This window comes from Mchenga conophoros, linkage group LG19 (genome assembly GCF_057382185.1).
Source record: "Mchenga conophoros isolate Kocher_MC1m ecotype Shallow Benthic linkage group LG19, M_conophoros_male_GT1.1, whole genome shotgun sequence".
In the NCBI taxonomy this organism is placed as follows: Eukaryota; Metazoa; Chordata; class Actinopteri; order Cichliformes; family Cichlidae; genus Mchenga; species Mchenga conophoros.
The window spans coordinates 15,409,584-15,435,005 of NC_140544.1; the positions used below are offsets into that span (position 1 = coordinate 15,409,584).

At 40.7% G+C, this 25,422-nt stretch overlaps 2 protein-coding genes across 8 annotated transcripts in view; one reads left to right on the forward strand and one right to left on the reverse strand.

Moving 5' to 3' along the window:
- pdss2 (prenyl (decaprenyl) diphosphate synthase, subunit 2) overlaps nucleotides 1-6,182 on the reverse strand; it is a 38,215-nt gene extending 32,033 nt beyond the window's left edge. The window contains exon 1 of one of the 2 annotated variants that reach the window (XR_014890048.1): nucleotides 5,675-6,182. Coding sequence is in view for 1 of the 2 variants with exons in the window: in XM_085258105.1 (XP_085114231.1) it covers nucleotides 5,675-5,925 (251 nt within the window). In the remaining variant the exon portion in view is untranslated. The remainder of the gene's footprint in view (nucleotides 1-5,674) is intronic. The other variant, XM_085258105.1, reaches the window with a different exon arrangement.
- sobpa (sine oculis binding protein homolog (Drosophila) a) overlaps nucleotides 5,788-25,422 on the forward strand; it is a 63,428-nt gene continuing 43,793 nt past the window's right edge. For 5 of the 6 annotated variants that reach the window (XR_014890046.1, XR_014890047.1, XM_085258099.1 and 2 more), the window contains exons 1-2: nucleotides 5,790-5,915; nucleotides 11,302-11,614. Coding sequence is in view for 3 of the 6 variants with exons in the window: in XM_085258099.1 (XP_085114225.1) it covers nucleotides 11,519-11,614 (96 nt within the window). In the remaining 3 variants the exon portion in view is untranslated. Of the gene's footprint in view, nucleotides 5,916-11,301; nucleotides 11,615-25,422 lie in introns of all 6 variants that reach the window. The other variant, XM_085258102.1, reaches the window with a different exon arrangement.

Consider the following 25,422-nt stretch of genomic DNA (forward strand, 5'->3'; position numbering starts at 1 on the left):
TACATCAATCAATCACAAACGCCCTCCTGCAAAGGGTGCAAAGGGGGTGGGGCAAAAAGATGATGTGGTAGAAGAGAGCGGGAGCAGAAAGAGAGAAATGGGCTGCTGTCATTTTAAAAGGGTTGCGAACAGGTCACCACGCCTTCTGCTCTGCTACTGCAGCCCAGGAATTCAGGAACTTTAGCCACCGTCCAGTACCGGCAGGGATTAATGCATGCAAATGTATGACCTCACATGTGGCGTCGTATTGATCCCGTGTCTGCCTTATCCCCCCCAGTTTGCCAGGATTTAACAGATTTTATGCAATGCATCCGCCTCTACAGTGCACAGCAGATACATTAAGATGATGATATGTTTAGAGTATTGACTAACAGTTTAAACCGGTTTCCAGGATTTGACTCATATTTCCATAAAGTCAGGTGTACAGCAGGCAGTTCCTCACTGTAAAGCACAATGTGTAGCTGCTTTTAATAACACTGAAAGGATCCACTGATTCTTCGACTCTCTGTGATCCACGGTCCTTCTGCATTTAGTATTAAGAAAAAATTCTTTAAGACATAAAGTGGTTTGATCAATGTGACATTTTCAAACTATTGTGTGTATCATTTCAATCAATATGACCACCTATGCCACATGCTGAAACTACCATTTAAAGTTGAACCAAACCATAGCGTTTGAGGTTTTCTCCAATATTTTTTAAGAAAGAGTACCAATCCTTTTTCTGTTTCTTCACACCAATTTTGGCCCATCTTTATATACTTTTTAGGTCGGCACTTTTGTAAATACTCACAGTATGAAAGTGAAATATCCTAAAGCTATTGTGCAAAAACTAATAACAATACGTTTCTAAAGGGGCCAGGTAAGAGGCAGTTGTCGATGTTTTATTTTCTCTTCTCAGTAGTTTAAAATTATCATGTAGAGCAGAGAAGAATTAAAAACTGATTCTCTTGCCAAGTTATACACAACCAAACTTAATGGATAAAAATAATAAGGCAGATTTCAATGTTTTGTCACATTTCACAGCAACTAAGCGCACCATCTCATCTTCATTTTATTTGTCATTTTGCATTTATGTGTGTACATTTTAATTCATTTAAATAGTCCAAATTTGTAATTCTAAATTGACTATAGGTATGAATGTTAGTGTGAATGGTTCCCTGTGTCTATGTGTTAGGCCTGTGACAGATTGGCGACCTGTCCATGGTGTACACTTTGATAGCTGAGACAAGCTCCAGATCCCCTGTGATGCTGAATTGGATAAGTGGAAGAAAATAAATTAATTGCAGTGCTGGAACTGGATGCAGAGTGGTAACAGCATAGACTGTATATAAAAAATGGACAAAGCCTGCATAAATGCTAAAGTTGATTTTGGACTCAACGTTAGCATTTTGGGGGGTTTTTTAGAGTCAGAAATGATGGTATTTGGATGACAGAGTGAAGCTAGTGAAGCAAGTTATCAGCTAGTTTTATTAACACTATTCTTAGCCTTTCTGCTAATTTATCCCAGTGGGCACTTATGATACTGCAACAAACAGAACAGAACAGAAAAGAAAAGAAAAGAAAGTGCTGCTGCAAAACGATCAGTCACTAGTCCTTGTTTAACACATTATTCCATCGAAAATCTACAGCCTATGCAAAATGGAAACTAGCCTCTTTTTTCTAATTTAACACAAATTAAAGTCTTTTTTTATAACACATTTGAAGGTTAAACACTGGCAGCAGCTACTTGTTCACATATTTGCTATTGGGAGTGTTTTTGTCTCTTCAGCAGTTCTTGTCTTGCTCTGGACTATTCAAAAGACCTCCGCCTATCTCATCTATTCTTTTGTACACTATGTTATAACCCTTCAGTCATGCCCACTGTGGGGGCTGAAGATCACATGCAAAGAGTAGAAGCCAGTAGAAGGGAGTTCTAGTCGAAGTCAAACTCTCAAGGACTGTCCTTAAAGCAAATAAAGTTTCTTCTCTCTGGGCTGCAGGCCTCTCGCTGTAACTCCACACTTTGGGGTGAAGTTAGCTGAGCTGCAGTTTTTGAGAATGAAAGGAAAGGAAAAACCGAAACCCAACTCCACGAGGGTCTGCCTGTCTGCTATTGTGGATATTTTTATCTGCCGCGCGTCTATGGCGGAGACACAGAGGGAAATACGAACCAGCCAACCCAAGCTGACAGTGAGGAGTCAGACTGTCAAGAGGTCTGCTACACCCCTCCCCCCCCACAGCCTCCCCACCCCCTGCTGCTACAACACCCAAATGGATTGTCATATCAGATTTAGGTGTATAGGTTATTACACCCTTGGGTTCCTGTTTCCAACACACCCGTCCGCATGGCAGGATTGAGTTCGAGGACTCTTCTTGTTTTCTTTCCTTAGTGCTGTTCCTGATTTCTTTTGATAAAGCAAAGTTCAGGTAACTCCCCGGATAAAGTTCAGGGATAATAATGAGTGCCGAGCATTTTTAGTCACTTCCTCTAAAATCCTTCACTGGACGTAAATGAAGGACAAACATATTTCTGAACTTGCTTTTGCACCATATAAACTGTTGCAAAAAATAAAAAAAAGCTTTTGGACTGTGAACTGAGAATATTGTCTGCGGTTCATCTACAATAAATCTTTATTATAGACAGACACATAAAGTTGCAAATCACACAGTTGTAATTTTTGTGTCTTTATTGAATTCACTGGTTGGAAAAACAGAGTCAGTGGGTCTGAAATGTCTTGATTGAACAGCCCTCTTCAGAACAGGACTCTGATTCTTACTCTAAAAACAAGTTTCTTTTGAACTTTGGATCATTATCCTCTTTCCTCACTTAGACAACCTCTCCTAAGCTTCAGGTCATGGACCGCTTTCCTCTTCTCCTCCTTCAATAATTACAAAGCACAACACACATCAAGTAGCAAAGCTGACCCTAACCTGGATGGTTCCACCACCATGCTTCACAGTTTGGATTAAGCTTTTGTCCTGCAGTGGCATTTTTCCATCGATCCATTCGCTTCCGCTTATCCTTTTCAGGGTCACGGGGGGCCCTGGAGCCTAGATCAGCTGTCATAGGGCACGAGGAGGGGTACACCCTGGACAGGTTGCCAGTCTGTCGCAGGGCCACCACACAGAGACAGACAACCATTCGCACATTCACACCGATGGGGCAAACCCCCCCCCCCAAACCCTCCTTTGAGCAAGTGTTTTAGCAACAGTGGAAAGGAGAAACTCCCTTTTAACAGGAAGAAACCTCCAGCACAACCAGGCTCAAGCAGGGTTTCAGTGCTGTAGTTCTGTCTGTAACCAGACTGAAATTAAGCAAAGATACTGTTTCCTTCAACAATCTGAAGCTGACGAGCAACAGCTTTGGCCAAGGAGTTTGGAAATAAACAAGAGTTTGGAAATTGGCCTCGAATTATTGTTTCCCTGGATGTTTTAAAGTAATCTGGACTACAGCCAGATGAAAGGGATTGATTGATAATAGTGTGAGAATCTTCCCCAGATCTTTTGGATATAAACTGATTTGAACTTGGACAACAGAACTGGGTGAGAGACTTGGAGTGGTTGAAGAGGTACAGACTCACAACACAAACTTCTTTCTTCCTGTCTATACTCTTAAAAGTTTTTATGGAGGTGTTTGTATATAAAAAAAAATCACTCTGAGCTTTATTTATGAGCAATGTTATACCTAAAAACCTTGTAGTAATTGACTTTTTTTTGCATTTCTGATTCATGCGGTGATACATTTGTAAAAATCCTTGAATTAAACACGTTAAAAAACTGGAAAAACAACTTTTGCACCTGATTTATGTTCTACAAAATTATGTTGGTGCAATAGTTGCCCTTACAATTTTAGCAAATTTGTAATACAAAGATATATATCCTCTGTTTAGGTAACCAACCGGGGAGTTTCGGGGTGATTTCTATTAGTTTATATCTTTAACATGTTTAATTGTAGTGTTGCACCTTAAGTCATCAAAGAAATCCTGCTCATTCCAAATATTTCTTGCAACTAAATGAACCAAATTCAGCCCAAAAACACTTTTGTACAAGAACTCAATCTTTATTAAATCTCAGCCAGTGGCCCCATTCTCTTCACATACAGCAAATTTTCTGCTGAATTGTTATGAGGGTTAATTTGTTTCTTCCTGCAGAGAGCTCCACACTTCAGAGTCAAGGCTAGTGCCAAACTTCTTAGCAGAAGAGCCTACAGTTGCTATCATGTCACATGTAGCTAATACATGTTATTGTAAGACAGAACAGCAATCAGAGTAATGCATTTAGTATCGGTTTATACGTTTCCTCGCATCTGCCAGTCTTGCAGTCAAAGCTGGGAAATTAACAGGCTATTAGCTGGCTTTACTTATGATATTATAGTATTCACATCAAACTATGGACACTTTCAAACACTTGACCACAGACTAAAGTGAGTCCTCCCTGTACCCCTGCATCAAAATGTAAAGAATGAAGCACTGAAATTTACGTGTATGCACTTTTCCAAATACACATAATTAAACTCCACTCTCAACGCATCGGCTGTTGCTTGACTCAAAGAAAAAACAACAACAACAAAAAAACCCCCCCAAACAATAACTGCTGGTTGTGGTCAGCTGTTCTGTAACCTGACGGTGACAGAGTAATGAAAGGATATACGAGGATAAATGAGGTCAAGTGCAGTTGTACAGTTGGCTTGGACTGTCCTATCATTATTTCATTGCAAACTAATGAAATAAAATAAAATCTCTGGATTAGATTTAATGTCTAAGACCACAGAAGAAAGTCGAAGAGGACAACTGATGAATTTCCTTGGTTCAGAAAAACATCTTCTCAACATCTGAGTCAAGAACACTCTGGAGGACATGTCACAGTCTACATTCAAGACTACATTCATGAATGAAAACAGAGGATTTACAGCAAGGTGCAAACCACCGGTTACACGCAAGAACAGGCAAGCCATTTTAGACCTTAACAGAGAACACCTAAAAGAACCTGCACCGAGATCTGAAGCATATCACATTTGTCAAACATGGTGTAGACGTGGGCATGTATGCCTGCCAGCACCACAGGTAGAGTTTACAGAAGAGAAGCATGACCTCAGAGGTGTACAGGGCTACACTCTCTGCTCAGATTCAGCCAAATGTTGCAGACAGAGCTCCACAGGGGAAATCAATAATCAGCCGACGCACACTGCAAAAGCAACCCAAGAATGGAATATTCTTCAATGACCAAGTCAGTCACCTGATCTCAACCCAAGAGAGTATGCCTGTACAGTTATTAAATACAAAACGGAGGGCAGTGAGACCCATAAACAGGCAGTAAAGCATCTAAAGGAAGGAAATGCTGTATATGGTGATTTCTATGGGTTCTAGACTCCAGCAGGTCATTGACTGCCAAAGATACGACAAGAAAATAAACAATGCTTTTATTTAAAGGTATGTTAGTTCGTCTAAATACATCTGAGGCTCTGAAATAGCTGTAACACCTAAAGTAGTAATGCAGAATTATTTTTAAACCCCTCAAGTTAAAACTGAAAGTACGCACTTTATTCCCATATTTCCCTAAAAATCAAGTTTTTAACGTATTTTAGCTAGCTGCATTTTCTAGATGTTATTTTTTTATTTTTTGCAGTTATCTATAATAAACTCGCTATCTTTGTGTTTCTTTGTATTTATGGGGACCTGGTGAACCCGGTGTTTACCTGGCAGTGTTGAGGAGAGGGTGCTGAGTGCCGACCAACTTCCTCAGGTGCATGGCAACGTTACTGAGCTCGTCACTGAGGAGGCAGCGGAGGCTCATGAAGGAAGTCGGATATCCCACGATCTTCTCAGCATCGGAGACAACTTTGCTCCAGTTTGAGGATCCAGAGCTGGAGAACAGACTCAGCGTCCTCAGACGTCCTCGGCTGGACAAAGCCACGCAGGACAGTCGTGACCAACAAGGTGAAAACATCTTCTCTCCTACTTAAAAACACTCGAGTAGCCCACAGCTGCTTCTGACAGCAGCTACTGCAAGTTTAAACCGCTCATTCAACCGCTAATGCTGCCACATGTCATTGAGCCGAACCGCGTTTAAAAATACGTAAAAAATTATCTCGAAACTAAACAAACAGAAAGTCAAAGTCAGAATATACAGTTGTATTTCACTACCCACGACCTGCCACTGCAAGCCGCCATTTTTACACACGTGATACGTTACGTCGAAATACGTAGTTAGGGCTGTTATCACATTCCGCCACGCCCCTGCTCCGGAGAGCACGCCCAACCAAACTCCTTTTTAAAAAGGGGTATTTTAAAAGTTTGGGGCGGTGTTTTAATCGAAATATCACAAGGTGAGTATATATATCATAAAAAAAAATTTATTTTTTATTTTGACACAGTTTATTCAGCGGCAAGACCCTACATGTGACGACAGTAAAATATTAGTGACAGCGCCATATTAGAGTCACTGAATTTGTAGATATGTGAGATTTTCTTTCCCAACCTAACCGTACAAAATGAACTGTATAGAAGCTTCTGCCTCTGCCAGGCAAAGGTAACTCCAGTCAGTAATGTTTTACTTTTACGGAGTATGTTCAATTTTCAACTTCCTTTTGAGTAAGTTCAAATTCATAGAAATGTAACTCAAAATTTAGACCTAGTGAGTCAGAATTTTGAGATGCTCACCTGAAATTGGCTTATGGGCAGCAAATAAATAAATAAATAAATAATGAAAACACCAAAGGTCGGTTGCGGGAAAAAAATCCATATTGTTCATTGACTAAAAAATGTTTTCGTTTTTACTATACATGTGTTGAGATTATTTTCATTTAACACTTTTGTCTCACAAATTTGCTATTTTTATGGTAAGTTTGTCATGGTTTTTCCTCCTAAATTTAATACTTTTATTTTATATAAGCATGCAGAGGTGAGCTATTATTATTATTTTTATTATTATTATTGTTATTGTTGTTATTGTTGTTGTTATAGTGTAATTAATAAGCTAATCTTTTTTTGGTCACTTGTTAAAAACTGCTGTCAGCACCAGCTTTTTAAGAGAAAATGTTTTATAAATCAGGATCAGAAAAGCAGGTGAGTAAACCAGTAAATACAGACCTTCAGAGTGTTGGTAGGAATCAAACTGGAATGTATGCTGGCGCCAGTGAAACTGACCGACGTAAATGAATATGTTATTTAGTGTCTTTCCACAAGTCTGAATGAAGACACTGAAGCAGAATGGAGTAAAATATAAATACTGACCAAATAAGGAAAAAAATGTGTTTTTGATTTAATCAAAACTAAACTTCAACACCTAAACTAAACATCTATCGTCACTCTCCACAATGATAGCTCAATATTTTGTGGGCTGTTTAACCATAAAAGCCTCCACACACATCAATGACAACAGCACTCACCAACAGCAACAGCCTCTCAGAGCAAGACTGCAAAACATGCTCATTAATGGCTTGATGAACATATCAAAGACCACGTGGTGTTGACCCATCCACCAGATCTCCCCAGATCACATCAAACAGATGGATTTTTCTATTTGGAGGAAATCAAGCTAGTACAACCATTCCTGTTTATCTCTGGATTTTTGAAATGAAAATCCAGAGGTTACAAATGACTTAATTAGTTGAGCCTGAAACAATGTAAGATAATCTACTAATATATAGAAACAATTATTTTAAAACAAGCAAAACTGTAAACTGTCAAAATGTTAAGTTATCATTAACATGTGTTATCCAGAAGTGAGCAAAGATCAAGAAAGGTCTCTGCATAGCAGAAAGAGAAGTGTCTGTGGTCTGCTAATGTGAGGGCCCATCTGCTTTCCATTTGAGTTGGATGTTATTACATACACATTTGTAAAGCTGCTGAATGAGGGCAGCACTGCTCTGTGATTTAATGTGTTTTATATGTAATGTGTGATCATTAGAGAACATCAGTTCTCCTCAGTTTTGTAAAAAAGCAGCCCTCTTTCTTTCTTTCTTTCTTTCTTTCTTTCTTTCTTTCTTTCTTTCTTTCTTTCTTTCTAACTGACAGTGACATTATTTTGCTCCTGCTTCAAACAGCTGTGAGTTTCATATTCAGTCAGATTACAGCAACTTAAAGACATACTTCCTGAGATTTTAGGCCACTATGCACTCACTTTTGGTTAAATTGTGGTTTAGGCCTTCCCTAACTTATTATGTGTTTGTATTCAGGCAAATGTCAGATAAGAAAACCATGAATTTTAATGTCATGTCACATACTTCAACTAAGGAAAACCCCTTGAAAATATCAACTGATTTCAAACTGTAATAATGAAAAGTGAGCGTCCTCATGTTGCAGTTCATGTAACCCAATCTTTGTGACTATATAACCGTTCCACAGTGTGATAAGGTAATGCCCTCACAGCCTCAGTGGTTTAACAAAGCTTTCATTGAATCCTCCTCCATCTGCTTATAACAGGACTGCAGAGAAGTCTGTCAAGGACAGCTTACACAACATAGAGCTGCATCCTCTTTTACTGTAGCCACTTACAAAACACACACAGATACAACGTTCTTGTGTTTAGGCAGTAGGAAAACTGCACTTTGTAACTGAGCCATGTATTCCTTTTGGTGATTTTGAGCAAAGAAGGTTAGGATCAAATTTAGTTTTAGCAAATTTGTACCAGAATTCTACTGATTCATGTAAGATTGCACACTCTGAGAAAATAAAGTACATTATTGTATCTTTAGAGATGCATTTGGGCTGTACCCTCTAAGGTACTTCTCTTTTACCCTAGACAGGACTTTAAAGGACCTTGAAAAATCTGGATAAGATACTTTATCTAAATAAAAGTCTAAATGAACTAAAAGAATATGATTTAAAAAGCTGAATCTAAGACACTATGAAGTCAGTAAGTCAGTGAGCTCAGATATGAGTGGACGGTTCAGACTGATAAAGAATTAAACTTGTCAGTTGTATTAAATGTTTTTATGCATCTTAAATAAAGGTATAATTTTAAAATCCAAGACTAGAAGTTTTACAGAATTTTGGTTTACATTAGGCCAAACACAGACCAGATGTTGAAAGACCTTAAAATTATACACATGTACCCTTAAGTCCAGTAATTTGCTTTAGGGTGTACACAGGTGTGGATTTTACATGTACGATCAAAAATTCACTTCGACTGTAGCCCTTTTTCAAAGTGTTAGATTTAAATTACACTAAACCAGACTGCTGTAAACCTGGGGGAGCACATTAAAGAAAGGGCTCCTGTCATGTAGCTGAGCTGCCACTTTGCAAGGCATGGCAAGAGCATGTAACACACAAGTCATCTCACCCTGACCCCACATCACGGTTCACAGCTCCTGTTCCTGCTGATTTTCCGGCTCAAATGGGTGTCACTATGCCACAAGCAGCCTCAGCAGCAGCAGCACTCTCAGCAGCTTCCCTTATTGTAATTCCACTTTAAGGCAGAGGGATGCATGAACCTCACGGCCTTGTATTCAAAGAAATATCACAGAGTAAAGGGCAGCTGGATCAGTTTTGTATGACACAAAGAAAATGATGCATTTTAGACATGAGGAAAAAACACAATTTATAAACATTCAGTCACATTGTCTTGTTTAAAGAGCTTTGCAAGACCAGCATGTACCGGCATGAATGTACAGTATATGCGATAATGTGTATACTGAGCTGATACATGTTTTCCTCCGGAACAATCAGACTCAATCAATATGGCCTACCATGATTTATTAGGACAGATTTTTTTTTTACTGTAGAATATTGGATGGTAATGGAACAACTGCAGTAAACAGGATTGATCAGTATAGTGGAAACCACATTGTATAGATCAGCTCTGGAATTGATTTACATTTAAACTGTTGGACTCGTGCTCACAGTTGTATTGGAAAGAGAAATGTCCTGTAGGACTTCTGTAGTATCACTCTCATGAATCTTTCAAGTCTCTGCAAACAGGTGTAATCAGAATAAACCTCAAACTAAGTAAAACTCTGTGCTCATCTTGTCTTTGAGTTGCAGCACATTTCCACACTTCCCCGAGCTGGCTTCTGGCTATACCACCACTATCGCCAAGCTCTGCTTGTAGACCATCTGACCATTGGGGGGGATAACTGCTGCTTTGCTTTGCTATATCCATGCATCTATCTATCTAATTTGAATTTGAATTTGAATATTCTGGAGCATATCCCAGCTGTCAGTTAATGAGGCAATTCAAGGATATCAAAGATATATTTTAAGAATTTCCCATAAGTGCAATGGGCATTGAACACTTCTTCAGCTACCGTGCAGCTCACAGTTTGGGTTCAGGAGACAGACACTCTTTCTTCTTTTAAGATTAGGCTCCAGTCTTTCCTTTTTGATAAAGCTTAATTAGGATTGGATTTGTTTACCCTGAACCAGCTCTAATTTATGCTGCTTAGGGTTCAAGTTGCTGGCATACTTCGCATGATGCACTGAAGATTTCTCGAGCTCTCCCCATCTTTTCTTTCTTTAAGTTTGTGTTTGTGTTTTGTCCTGTTTGTTGTTTGTGGCCTCTCTCTCTTTCTCCTCACACCCCAACCAGTCGTGGCATGTGACTTCCTCCTTTGTGAGCTTGGTTCTGTTAAAGAGGAAGGGAGATCTTAATATTATAGAGTCACATTATAAGGCCTCTTGAGATGGCCACTTTTGTGAACTGTTGCTATATAAATAAAAGTAAATGGAAATGACACAGTTCGTGGCCTCAGTTGGTCCTTTGCATGTTGAGAAATTAGTGAGAAAAAGCAACACTGTGAGGGCCAGATGGAAACTTAATTTCAGGCACGCTGTACTTCCCTTCTGTCTGCACACACACACACACACACACACACACACACACACACACACACACACACACACACACACACTTTATTTATGCACCTGCTCCACACTTTTCACTAAAATTCTCTTTGCAGGGAAAATCAAAAAGACATAGTTTCACTGAACCCCTGCAACACTGGCCGACCTACTGAAGCGCCACAGAGCTCTCCACCCACTGTACTTGCTCACTTCTTCCTACGCACTGAAACTTTGATTTCGTGGTGTTAAATGATTGAAGGAGAAGGGTTGGGAACTAACAGCATGATTAAATGTTGCTATGACCAACAGCAGGCTCCCCTGAAAAGGCTGGAGGACTGTGTGGGGGCACCTGTTTGCTGGTTACAGACTGTCACCATGAGGAAGCACCGCTAAGTGGATGTGACTGCTCTGATTGCACTCCATGGGAAAGCGAGAAGAAATAGCCTACCTCTGATCATCAACGCGTCATATAATGTTTCAGCGGACGCCCCTCCCCCTGTCTCGTTTTTTCCCCTCACTCAACCTCTCCTTTGACTCACAGAGGCGGCTCACCACTGGCGCACGGACCGTGGAGGATACGGGCAGAAGATGGCTGACTTAGCCGGGCACCGCAAGCCCTCGGCGGCATCACCAGCGTCACACGGGCCGCTGAAAAGCTGCAAGACACCCGCCGTCTGGCGACTGTAAACAGCTGCCTCTCTCAACCCCTCCTCTCCCCTCCTCACCGCAAATATTGACAGAAGTATCACAGAGAAAACATGGCAGAGATGGAAAAAGAGGGCAGACCTCCGGAAAATAAAAGAAGCCGAAAACCAGCTCACCCAGTGAAAAGGGAAATAAATGAAGAGATGAAGGTAAAGGGGGATCTGTGCCCAGCTGCATGTGATTACGCGTGGAGTGGCTGTGAGGAGCGTGCATGTGTGTTGAAGCACTAGCCAGGCAGTGAAAGAAAATACGATGCACTGAAGTGCAATTGGCTGCGTGATAGTGAAACTTTAATTTATGATGTTTTGATTTATCCAAGTTCTATTGTCACATCCACGCTGAACGCCAGGCTCTAAGCGCAGCCTGCCAATACCGCCTTGCACAATGGATGCGGCACCCATTCACAGCTACTCCTCTACTATTAAGTTTTGAGTCAGTGGAGGAATACTGTCGCTTCAATTCATGGCATAATCTATCCGTTTGTGTGCCCTGCCTTTCATGGCTCACCCAGAGTTAATGGAAAATCCAGTGCGTCAGTGAAGGCGTCAACAGAGCTTCTACTATTACTATTAATACTGCTACACTACAGCGCAGGGGAGAGCGGCCAATGTGCATAATTAGTGTAAATCAATGGGGGAACACTGGTTTCCCCGCGATGCTTTTGTGGGTTTGTCTCTGACTGGAGATGTTTTTGTATGCCTGCGTTTGTGTGTGTGCTTTTGCTAGTGTGTTGACCAGCTGCCCAGAGGCGTGTGATCCAGATGTGCGTCTGTGAGCTTTACGCACCCGACAAGAGCACATTGTCTCCCGGGATCGACCTGCACGATTCTCCCCCGTCGACATTCAAACACACGTTGTTTCTATTCCTGTGTTTTCTATTTTTTTCTTCGCTCGGTACACATTGTGATATTTGAGCCGCGAGCTCCGTGTGGTTCATTATGGAGCAAAAAAAAAAGAAAAGAAAAGAAAGTGCTCGTGGCGTCTGTGTGTGTGACAGAGGCAGGCTGCGTGTCCGCTTTGTCTACATCTCCTCATTGTTTGTACACATCTGGCCGGAGACGCAGAAGCACCCGGTGTTTTCACGGTTATGGGATGAATGTGCAGGTGATCACACCGAGAATAACTGCGGCAATTGTAAATTTTTTTTCTTAGGTTGTCAGAGGAGATGCGAGGGTGCTGGCGTTGAGCGAGTCCTGAAACAACCCTGGAATAAAAATAAATAAATAAAAAAGAGCTTTTTTGTATGTAGACCCCTCCAAAATACCCCCGCGTTCACGTGTCACTGCTTCACTTATTTATTTGTTATTATTTTTAACTGTACAAAGAGGGTAATGTGCACTTTACTGATAACAAAGCAGCTGTCAAAGATGCATAAGAATGGAGCAGTAAACTGTAATAATTTTGCACAACTTCAAACCAGTGCAATCTACTGTTATTGCCAGCATTTGCTTGAACAGATGCATGCCTTCACTTTTAATTCTCAGAGTCCTTGTTTGTCAGATAAAATTCATTGTAAGCCTAGAGGAAGGAGAGTCCACGCTGTAACAGAATTTTAATTGAATGCACATTTTTTTGTGATGAAATGAGACCCATTTTCTCAGGAAGAATAAAGTTAACCCATCTTTCTCACTCACTCTCTCTCTCTCTCTCTCTCTCTTCTCTCTCTCTCTCTTTCTTTCTCTCTGTCTGGTCCTGATGGCAGAAGGGAGGGATGCAGGGTTGTGGTGGTGGTGGAGGCGGGTGGGTGGGTGGGTGGGGTGTGTGTCAGGCAGGGTTTTCTCCATGGAGAAATTTCCCTAGTTCTAGTACTAAAGGTGTTCTCAGAGGAGCTTTTAAAATGTGCCCAATGTTTCCCAGCTGCCTTTTAGGCAGAAGGAGGTGTCTTCCTGTCAAATTCTGTAGCACAAGTCTAGGTTTGATTTTTGTCAGTTCTGTCATTATTTCAGACGTCAGCTATCAGGCTAAAAATCTATTCGCAAAAGACACAAATTAAAAAAAAATCACACTGAATGTCTCATCTGATAATTTATCACTTTGACCAAGTAATTATATGATGCCAGTCATCAGTCAGAAATGATGTTTTATTTGCAGGTCTGTGTTTTGCTGTTAGATGACAGATTTTGTGACACGGGTCATCATTCAGGATTCAGCAGAATTGACATCTCTTGTATGTTTTGGAGAGGTGTCATGCCCGTTAAACATCTCATTTGAATGGCAGCAGCTTAATTTGTCATCACTTTTATTTTTTAAATTTTGAATATGTGAGCAAATAAAGCTGTCAGCAGCTTGTGGATTTTAAGATATGACAATAAATGCGTACGGCAGTGCAGTGGATACACTGTAGAGCTGTGCCGATGGTGTGGAGGGAAAAGTGATGCCGCCTCGTGACAACTCCAATATCTCCATCAATACCAGGGGAAGCTACTAAAGGGAGTAGCAGATGTGGTTAAGGTGTCAAAACACCTTTAAAAGGCTAAACAAGTTCGATTGCAGCTCCTTACACAACCTTGGATTTCAACTCTCATTACATCACACAAGCTGTTGTCTATACACAATTAATTTAAGACACTGATCCAGTGGTAGAAAGTTCCACCTGCGTGCAGCCTTCACTTTAAATACCATGATTAATAAGTGTAATTTGGCATATGCAAAACCTGGATTCAGCTTTCTGATGCTCCCTGCAGAGCTGCAGTTAATTAATATTATGCTGCAGAGTTGCATGATGGTTGCCTCCTTCAGAACACCAAGTCCTGAGTTTAAAAGTATTGATTTTCTGCAGAAAACTTTTAGGTTCTTCTGTTCAGAACAAAAACAGACCTGATTTGTTCCCGTCTCCTCTTAAGATTCCCTCATCTTCAATAATACAAACCAAAGCTGGAGGAAAACACAGAAGGAGAGAGTGAGGCACACAATGTGCCCTTTTGAGGGATCATACTCCTCTGAAAAACTAAACAGTCTGACAGTGTTTCCTTCATCTGGCTGCTTAATGTGCGCCATGGTAAAATAAGCCTCGGTGAGTAATCTAGGAGAAGGAGGAGTGGGCTTGGAGGGGATATGAAACGCTGGAGAGTGGGGTAAGAAACAGGGGAGAAAGGAATGTATACAGCACTGGGCTGGCTGAGCTGTAAAAACTGTAACCCGAGCGTCTCCGCTGTATCACATATCAAGGAAAGTAAAGGGAAATGAAAGCAGAGGAGAGGGAGCATGGGAGTGGAAAAGTGGAGAGGAAGGAGGAGGCAAAGAGGAAACTTGGCGCGTGGATTCAGGAATTTTATCATGGTGTATTGTGTCCTGCTCTGGTTTCCACCCGCAAGGTATCCAGTTTCCACCATCATCATTACCACAAGCCCTACTGACCATGTTTGGGTCTTACTGGAGGGGAAACAAGGGGGAAGACAGGCAGAAGCAGGGTCAGCTGCTGAACTTGTGACAGAGAAGTGTCAGCTTGTGAGGCGAAAGTATCAGGAGTAGGTCATCAATAAGCTGCTAATTATCCTGCAGATTTAAGTGAAAGCTTGTAAGAGTCCCTGTGAAAAGGGTATTTTACTGCAGATGGTTTCCAATTATTGACTGTATCGATCTGGGGTAGGCAATTAATTTTCCCAAGGGGCCACATGAGAAACAATAGGCCACACCAGTAGGCTTCTAGAGAACTAAAATTAATATTGAGCAGAACTAAGTTCCGCTTATTGGTGGCCTTTGGAAAATGAATTGCCCACCTCTGGTATAGATAAATACACTTAAACATCATAAACATACTGTGTGACCCATAACCTGTAGAGCACAAAGAGGACATCAGAAATGGCAAGGATTTACAAAAACATTTGGAACTGCAACTCAGACAGTGAAGCCATAAAAATCCATGACTATAGACTGTATATAAAAGATAGAAATAGCCGCCGTCACCAGTTTGTCACCATGTTATTCTTTAGTAACTATATTTGAACGAGAGGGTCGACTATTTGCTAATGCTGGCAAGCTTGGCGAGCAAGGTACCACCCGTATGCAATGCACACTTGCTAATAAGCACTACAATTTAACTTACTAAAAGCAGTTGCACTGACTCATTAGAGTGCCCATTGATACGTTTAATTGCACCTCTCTCAAATTAGCCTAGCATTTACCTGTTGGTCTTATCATCTGCATCAATTAAATTTTTAAACTGGGATTAAATGTTTGCTGTCCGTGAGTCCTCTTGGGTCTAAGTCAGCGGTTCCCAGCCTTTTTTGTACCACGGACCATTTTATGTCCAACAATATTTTCACGGACCGGCCTTTAGGGTGTCGCGGATAAATAAAACCAGTACCGGTACCAAACAGAAGAAGATTTATCCATAACACATGGGAAAAGACCCAAGGAAACCGAGTTAACGATAAAAACAGTGAAAAATAACAATATAAACTGAGAAAAACCCTGAAAACCATAAATTTCGCACCCAAGCCTCAACTCTCACGGCCCGGTACCAACGACTCACGGACCAGAACTGGTCTATGGCCCGGGGGTTAGGGACCGCTGGTCTAAGTGACATAAAAGAGTAAGCATGAGGGTTGGTGCACGTGTCTGCATGACTTCTCAGACTCATCCGTGGAGAATTTACATTACAATGCACCAGCTAAGCATGAGCCCTAGGCAGTCCAGCGGTCCGTGTCTTGTCAGGAATTGAGTATAATCTAAGCCTCAATAAAATAAAATATTCAAGTCTAAGGGTGAGTCAACCTCAAGTGGGCATTTGAGGAACTTGAATTTTTCACACGTTTTTTTTGGCTTCATTTTTTAAGCCCTCTATGTTGCAACTTGACGGGCATATAAGAAATAACCTTTAAAAACGCTCAAATCCACATCTACAGGGTCACAGTGACCCTGTAGATGCTTCAACACCTCTTTGATGGATTGTCAACTGCATATGATAAGCTTCATAAATACAGTCCTGAAGTATTAGATTGCACTGGATGAAGGTGTCTGCAGTAATGTAGTGGCCTCTCAGTGTTAGAGATGGCAAACAGTAGCATCTGCTCTGACAGCTCAGTAGAGGTGCTGTCGCTGTAAGTCACTGCGTTTACAAACAGTCTATGTTTATGTACTATTGTGCCTATTTGTGAGTTTTCATAATTTATCTTTAATGTTTCCTTAATACACTATATGGCTTTGTCTTTGTTTTATCACTCTCATGCTTCCTGCTCTCATCTGTGCTCAGAGGGTTTTGCATCTTCAGTTTTCTTTAATTGTCTATAAATGCCATCTACCTGCCTGTGACTGTAGGTGAAAATTGTCCTATATTTGCATAACCCGACTTCACTGCTCACATTAATTAACACGCACAGTACCTTTGAAATAAAATAAATGTAGACCATAAATAAACCATTTTAGGAGAAAAGTAAAGGCGAAGAGCTTGAATTAGAGAGGCAGTCAGCAAACACAAGCAATACTTACTTCTTAGAGTACTTAGTACTTGGAGTACTTAGTTCTCCACCCATCACATGTTAGCAGAGAAGGATAAAAAAAGCAAGCGTGCTTCATAGGTGTTGTATTTATACTGTATATACAAAGACATTTAGTGTTATAATCCCCCCAATGAATCATGGAAGGCTGGCTGTATCCGTTTAAATCTATGTTTTTGTTACATTTCTCATTTCTTTGTTTACTTGAAAGCGACAGAGCTCATAGATTAACAGAAAAATACCTGTAAATGAGCCAGCTTTAGACTTATGGGGTAATTTTCATTTACTGCCCTTGGTCTGTTCCTACAAGAGCAACAAGAATATCAGTGATCATTCCAAACTGGATTTATCAGGTTTTCCAGTGACTTAGCTTCTAGAGGTTGCAAGTAGCCTAGAATGGCTGTTTCTGGATTATAAGGAGATAAAGTCCATAATAGTGGAGATACATTTTACATACATACATCATTTTTTCCACAGCATTGCAGGCATTTTAAATCAGGATAATGATAAATGCTTAAATCTGAAAGCCTGCAAGTCAACAAACCGATTCAGTAAGTCAGCTTTAGCGTCTGTTCCTGTCCACAGTGGGCTGACATTAGCCACTCGTGTACTGGTCGTAGCAGACCAACTCAACTTCTTTTGGTATGAATTCAAGCCTCACTGTAAAAGAAGGGTTATTCTATTTCTTCTTTTGTTTTTAAATACAGCGTATAATTATCTTTGGTCATTTCATGGCTTTTTGAAACCGCAGTTCTAGAGCCAGCAGTCAGTCCCTGCTGTCGTTCTTTCTCTTTACTGCTTCACTGACAAAAGAGCACATGGGTAACAGCAAGTAAAGTTGTAGCTTTCACTTCACCTCTTCACCATTGCATGGAGAAACCAACACAGTGATGAATGTTCTGTCTTACCATCAGTCAGCATGAAAAAAAACATATTTCAAGGTCGATGTCGTGTGAAGGTCCCGAGACTCTGAGACATCCACAGGGCTTGTTAAGTCGGGCTGAAAGGGTGTGCTGAGGAAATTTAAAGGTACTTTTTGTCATTTCCATCACCAAATTTTGAGGAAAACTTTAACTACCAGAAGGTTAAAGGGAATAGATAATGCTACTTTCAGCTGCTCCATCATTCACGGAGGGTCGCCACAGTGGGTCACTCCACATCTTTGATTCGGCATAGTTGTTTTAATGCCACACGCCCTTAGTGAAGGCAAGACCAAACAGGGTTTGTGTCTCCTCCCGGGATCAAACCAGATGTGTTTTTCTTATTATGTGAATTTTCTCACTGCATCTTCTGCTTGTACAAATCGATATTACTTGAAAGTACCTGCTGGTCCTTGTTCAGCTTCGATTGATAGGTCTTCCGCACAATGTAAAAATAAAGTAATAGTGGTTGTTTTAGTATTGCTATAGTTTATTTAAACATTGGAATTTTAACAATAAGTTCCTTTAAACAGATAATCCACCTTATTCTTTTGCGTTTTCCCACGCAGTCAGAGGTAGTCTTCTAACTGATCAGAGGTAGTCTTCTAACTGGCTTTTACCTTCAGTTCTGCATTCATTATGTCGGGTTGCTGTGTTTGCTCTGTGGAGCTAGCCCAGTTTCACAGCACTGTTGCAGAACCTCCTGCTGCTTTCGTGTTTGATGATCCCATTGGAAAGATGCACGAAGTCCAGAAAACTTGTTCTTGACCAGGCTTTCCAGGGAGGCACCGTCCCCTCTGAATAACTCAAAACATGAGGCAAAACACATGCAGTTAGTCATTTTTTCCAGTGAAGAGCTTCTTTAAAATGAATCCATTGTTTTACTTCACCAGTGAGTAGTTTATAGTAATATCCCTCAGCAGGTTGTCTGCAAGGCATTATAAGTTATAAGTTTTTTTTAAAGGCTGTAAAAGAGAATCCACCTTAGAGAAACACCAATTTCCTCTGATTATGAGCAAAGACTTCAGCAATTGGTAACATCACAGGCATTCACAAAAGCTTTGGGAAAAAGATTTTGCAGGGACTTTAGGCTGAAGGTAGAATCGCCTTTATTTCTCTGTCTGCACTGCAAAAACTGGAGACCATCATGGTTCTTAGAGCCTCCTTTAAAAGTTCATTTTTTTACCTTTATCGTTTTACAGCATTGGCAACCACCATCAAAACCAAGTCCAAATGCTGGGTAAAGATAAGCCGTGTAAACAACATCTGTTGATGCAAAACTAGAGAAAATGAACTGACAGGGAAGTCCAAGATTTATGCAAGGGAGGGAGTAATGTGCAAGTTTGACTCCTCAGAATGAGATATGAACTTTCTTGAGCTCAGCCAAAATCAGGAAATCAGCAGGAAACACACTTTGACCTCAGTTTTGTCCAAGGCTCTCGGAAGCCTTTGTGCTTATTACAGCAGATAAACAGAGATTTTGTCCATTATGAACCAGATAAAAAGGCTATACATCCAGTGTAACATACAGATACCTGCAGCTGCCCTTCTGCCTCTTGCTCTCCGGCACATGCGGAGCCAAAGTTGGTGCCGCTGCTTTGATGAGCCGCCAACAGGGATTAGGTTCCCCTCTTAATAACGCTCCCCCTTTCTCGAAGTAGTGGGGTGACTTAGAGGACAGGATGGTAGGAAGGAAAGGGAGACACAGAGAGATGCTGTGTTTTTGTCTTGGTGATGTGGTTATTTTACAGCTACATCCGTTTACTCAGGAGTACATTCAGCTTGGGTTATGCTCCATCTCGTTTGTTCAAAAGGAGGATTTTCTCCTGGGTGATTTTGTTCCTCCCGAGGTTTCATCCTTGCAGTTGGGCTAATTGCTGCACTTGTGCCTGCCAATTTGTGCGCTTCGAGTCTGTCAGCACTCTTCCTCTTTTCAGGTTATTGTTATGTAAGTTGCCCATAAATCTTCCTCTCCATTAAGGTTTTATTAATTATTCCCATAATTTTAAAGAGGCCATAGTGGGCTGGTTTACAGCTTTTCAATTTTATTTTTAGAATTTTACTTGAATATTATAGACTTCTTAATGTTCAAAAAAACAGACATTATTTTAAAAATAATACTCTGTCGTAGGCATGTTGTAGCACAGCTTTGAGTTTGTGTAGCTAATTTTTAAAAATTGTAATATTTAAAAAAAATATCACCCTTTTAAATTCTGTAAAGGTTTATTAAGACTTCACACTAGTAGGAGAATAGCTACTTTGACAGGTGGCTTGTATTTTATTTGTATTTTCTGTGTCTTAAAATTAACATTAGATTATTTTTATACGTATCTGAGGCATGCATCCATACATAGAATAGGTACATCTTGCTAGCCATGGTTGCTAGTGTTTGTCCCAAGTCACTCAGGACTGCTCAGCAACCCCCTGACAAACACCAGTTGCTTTAGAGAAATGTGTATTCTCCTATTAGTATGCAAGTGGTTGCTGGGAGTCACTAGGTGAAACTGGTCACTAAGAAGTATACGTTGGTATATGGTGTATATGTGTGTATAGGTGTATGGTCCTAAACTGAAACTGAAATCCTTGCGATTGCTTTGGTTGCTGCTAGCAGATTACATGGAAGACAGATTTTTCTGCAAATATCTTCCAACTACTCACTAAGTGATAGTGAAACCGAAACGTATCACATGAAAATGCTTGCTTAAAGGAGCTGCTCCTTTTAAAATGTCTGTTGCAGCAGTAAGGTGAATATTCTGTGTTTCAGGATTGCGCCATACTCTTTCAGATTTCTTTCATCCAAACATGTGACCAATTTCACCTAGCTACAGCCAGCAACTTCTCACCAGCTGGTTGGGGAATACAAATTAAGAAATTAATAAAACATGTTTAGTTAAAACTTCAGGAGGCGAAATTGTGACTATTTAACGGATGTGGAATGTGTTCACAGCGTGTCTTAGTGGGTGACAACAAGGTTATGTATTTAGCTGTCAGCACCTAACTTTAGCTCTGCTCAGGACGCAGTACTAAATCTGACTCCCAGGAACCTTCAGGCAGAAAAAGCACTGCTGTCACTCATCATTGTTCAAGCATTAGCGTCGTTACATCTGCACACATGAGCTGTCCTCATTAACAGCCTTCACTGCTTTAACCACCATTTTTAAAAAGCTCTGTGGCAAAAAAAAAAAAAAAAAAAATGCAGGCTGCGATTATGAATGTTTGGATTAGACTTTAATTACTGTAAATAATCACTGCAAATCCTTTCATTGTTGATGGTGATGCTGTCTAACCTTGACGCACACAGAGCTCCAGATGTGCGCTCACATGTGCTTGCATGCTAGGCCTGCAGGTATGTCATGCACATGGATGTTGTGCTTTGACTTCACCTGTTATTGATTTAAACTGTGCCCTGCACCTTTGTGCCACGCACTACCCACTGACCACCCCACCACAGCGGTATTTAATAACAGACAGATCGATAAATACTGTCATTAATAAAGCCATCCCTACATTTTGGCTTCTTTTAACTGCCACACAGGTCTTCTTGCACAGCACTGCAGAAAAACTATAGGCTCTGTGTGAACACAGCCAAACTGAGGTGAAACTGAGCCAAGAGTGGTGCTACTACTCTGTGGTACAAATACAACACATTATGAATTTCTCCATAAAATGCTTAGAAATGGCCCAAATGTGCTGATGAAGCAGGAGAAAATCTGCCTCTGTCACTCCTGTGTGTGCCACAGTGTCTCAAATATGCATGCTACAGTGAATGTTGTGTGTGTGAGAGCTCATTCCCACTTGTTTTTTCCCATGATATAATACATATAACACCACTGTAAGCAGTATTCAAACTGCAGTTATCATTGGTGATTGAGTTTGTATTAAGTAATTAAGCCGATGCATCTACCTGTTTTCTGCAGCTCCATGCACACCAGGCCACACTGTGTCAGAAGCCATCAAAGCAGACTCTTTCTTTTCTTTTCAAGAGCTGTACAGGGTATTTTATTGTGAAAGTACACCACCCTACCTCCACCGAGATCCTCCAGATTCATTTTCTTTCCCAAATTAAATTCTACCCTTGGATACGGTCACTTTATCACCCACAAAAAAACACAAATTGATGCTGCAGAGCTGCCTCCATGCTACTCTCTCCGGATAAATCTGGACTTGCCTAACTTTCTCTGTCTGATTACTTTGGTGTGAAACAACACAGGTCAGCATAGGCTGGTCAACACGAACCAATGAGCTGCAATGAGCTGATACCTCATCTTTCTACACCACCACAGGCTGTTGGAAGTCAGATGTTATTCAAGTGCATTTTTATTCCACGTGAGCCTTTCATGTACAGCTTTGTATCGAGTCTGAATGTGTTTTCCAGATCTGTGTGCACCAAATCTTCCATATCAAAGCATTTCTTTTCTTGGTTTTGCACAGGTGGTTTAAAAAGCAACATAGTGACCTTTAAAAGGTCATTAAAATGAACTCAAGACAGACAAGTTTTATTACAAGTCACATGAACTTCAATAGTAGATGCCAACACTGCAGTATTGTTTGGCCTGTTGATATGATGCTTTTAAACCACAGCTGCATAAATGCAAAAGATTCAAGGCAGCACGATGATGCTAATTGGTAGCTGAGCTCCTGATCATGGAGGAGGACAAATAAACAAACTCACAAGACATTTCATGCATTATACTAAGATATATAATGTAGAAAAGACAGTTATTCATTTTAATATGAATGTATACGTGGACAAAAACAGAGCTCAGGCTGTGACCCATACACCGCACAGTTAGTAGCCTAATTTTCCCATAAACTACATTCCCATCCAACAAACATCTAAACAAATGAACTAAAATAATGATTGCAACACTCCTTAGTTTAGACTTAAACTTTATCATTAATATTCTCATTACTCGAGAAGAAAACAAAGTACTGATTATTAAATCCTTAGCAGTGACCCTTATGACCTTTCCAAATCTAAAGGTGACCTTTCGCCATCACGCCCCTCAGCTTTTTGAACCACCTGCCTGAGGAGATAAAGCTCCATGACTTCCTTTATATCACTTATCAAAAAATTTTTTAAAGCTTTGTTTGACTTGTCTTTTATCAGCTCTTATTTTTAAATTATTTGAGCATTTTTCTGCTATAATTACTGTATTGCTTTTATTCTTTTAATGGTATTTATTAATTATTCTGGCATTATTCCACTTTTGCTTATCTGTCAGCCTCCCTATTTACACGTGCTTCTTAAATAATATTGTTATTATTAAAAGTAGAGTTACCTCATAAGAAAGTAATGTTAAGTTAAATGCACTAATCGCACTAGCTGCTGCATTTTTTTTTCATCCATGTTGGTAACAATTGTGCATAATGTGAATTAAGGCTGGCTGTGAATGTCAGATGTGCTGGGTGGCACTGATTCACCCTGACATGATCGCCCTTGCTGTGTCGTATCGATAGGAGCTGTTTGTAATTGACATTTAACTGCTTGTTGTAGTGATTAATGAGTGACGCCTGCTGCCATGATGAAATCATATACAGAAAAATTGCAACTGACCATTAAATAATGAACCAGCACCTCTGATTGAGCATGTGGCAGTGCACCTCACAGTACTTTAAACTTTGAACTTAAAGTTTTTATTGTTATGAGAACATATGAATGCATTACCCTCACTATTTGGAAATAATCCCTTCAAAGTGCCAGCGTTCCCTCTATGCTGATAGTTTAGTGACCTGTGACTAATATCTTATCGCCAAGTCCAAAGAATTATGGCGGCTTTATTCTCGGTCACTGCTGAAGTCTGTTTCTAAAGGAAGAACATTTTCATCCATGTTTAGAGTCAATTGAAAGCTGAACCATTTACAATAGTTTACGGTTCAGTGATCAGACGCTTCTGGGACCGTTCCAGCTGAGAGGTGCATGGTGATAATGGGCTGTATGCATTAGCGGGGTTATGATTTTGTTTTGAGTATAGTGCTTATTGACTGTGTTGTGAGAGGATGTTATGGAGGAAATACTTTTTAATGTTTCACCTGCATTGAGTTTTATATATTCATATTCACACTCTCCCTGAATTACATCACAATTTGCTATGTCTGCGGTGACTGTTAGAACTTTATTGCTATGCTCAAATCAAGTTGGGTGACACTATGTCACAAGATGCAACTTATATCATTTACTGGACTGGACATTAACTGTGAAGTGTTATTTTCTGCTGTATTAATTGACTTAGTTTGTGTTTTTCCAGCACTTGGGAATGCACAGAGAATCTCCTTTGTCTATGTTGTTTGTTGTTGTTCTTTGTCTATTGTTTCAGTCTTGGATTAGCCAAAGTTTCGAATACTGAAGTCAGTGCATTTTAAAGGAATCCATTTGCTCGTTTAACACAGCGTTTAACACAATAGTGCCCTGCAGACTGTTCACAAAGCTGAGGGATCTGGGACTTAACAGCCGTCTGTGTGCATGGGTGTTGGACTTCCTCACTGGCAGAACTCAGGTGGTGAGGGTGGGCAGGTGCTTCTCCAACAGCATCACCATCAACACAGGAGCACCTCAGGGATGTGTCCTCTCGCCACTGCTCTACTCCCTCTACACTTCAGACTGTGTGGCCACCCATGGCTCCAACACCATTGTGAAGTTTGCTGACGACACAGTGGTGTTGGGTGCCATCTCCAACAATGATGAGATGGCCTACATGGATGAAGTGAAGAATCTGGCATCGTGGTGCCAGGACAACCACCTCAAGCTGAACGTCAGCAAGACCAAGGAGCTGGTGGTGGACTTCAGAAGGGGTCAGCACAGAGACTACAAGCCCATTATCATCAATGGAGCTCCAGTGGAGAGGGTGCAGTCCTTCAAGTATCTTGGTGTCCACATCTCCTCAGACCTGACATGGGCTGCCCACATTCAGGTCCAGACCAAAAAGGCTAGGCAGCGCCTGTATCACCTACGACAACTGAGGAAGTTCAGGATCTCTCCAAAGATCCTCAGGATTTTCTATACAGGCGCTGTGGAGAGCATCCTCACACAGAACATGACATCGTGGTTTGGGAACAGCTGTGTGAAGGACCAAAAAGCTCTCCAGAGAGTGAGCCTTACAGCAGAACGCTGCTGCAGGATTGCTCTCCCCCCGCTTCAGGACACCTACACCAGGAGATGCCGGACTAGAGCAGCGCAGATACTGAAGGACCCGTCCCATCCTGGCAACAAACTGTTCCAACTTCTGCAATCTGGTAGAAGGTTCTGCATCATCCGGGCAAGGACAGAGAGACTCAAGAGGAGCTTCTATCCCCAAGCCATCCGTGCCCTAAACACACACACCCGCCCTCTCACATCATCTATAATTGACTGAGACAGGACTCTTCCAGACACTAAACCAAGGCACAATGTACATTTCAATTCCTTTAATTTTAAATATGTTTATATTGTCTATCCTGTAAAATAGTCAGATGTCTATTCATATTAATGTACAGAATTCACCTGCTTGCTGCTACTACTGCACATTCACCCAGTGTATATACTACATATATATATATATATATATATATATATAATGTTTTTCCTCTACACCCCCCCCCCCCAATTTTTTTGCACATGTC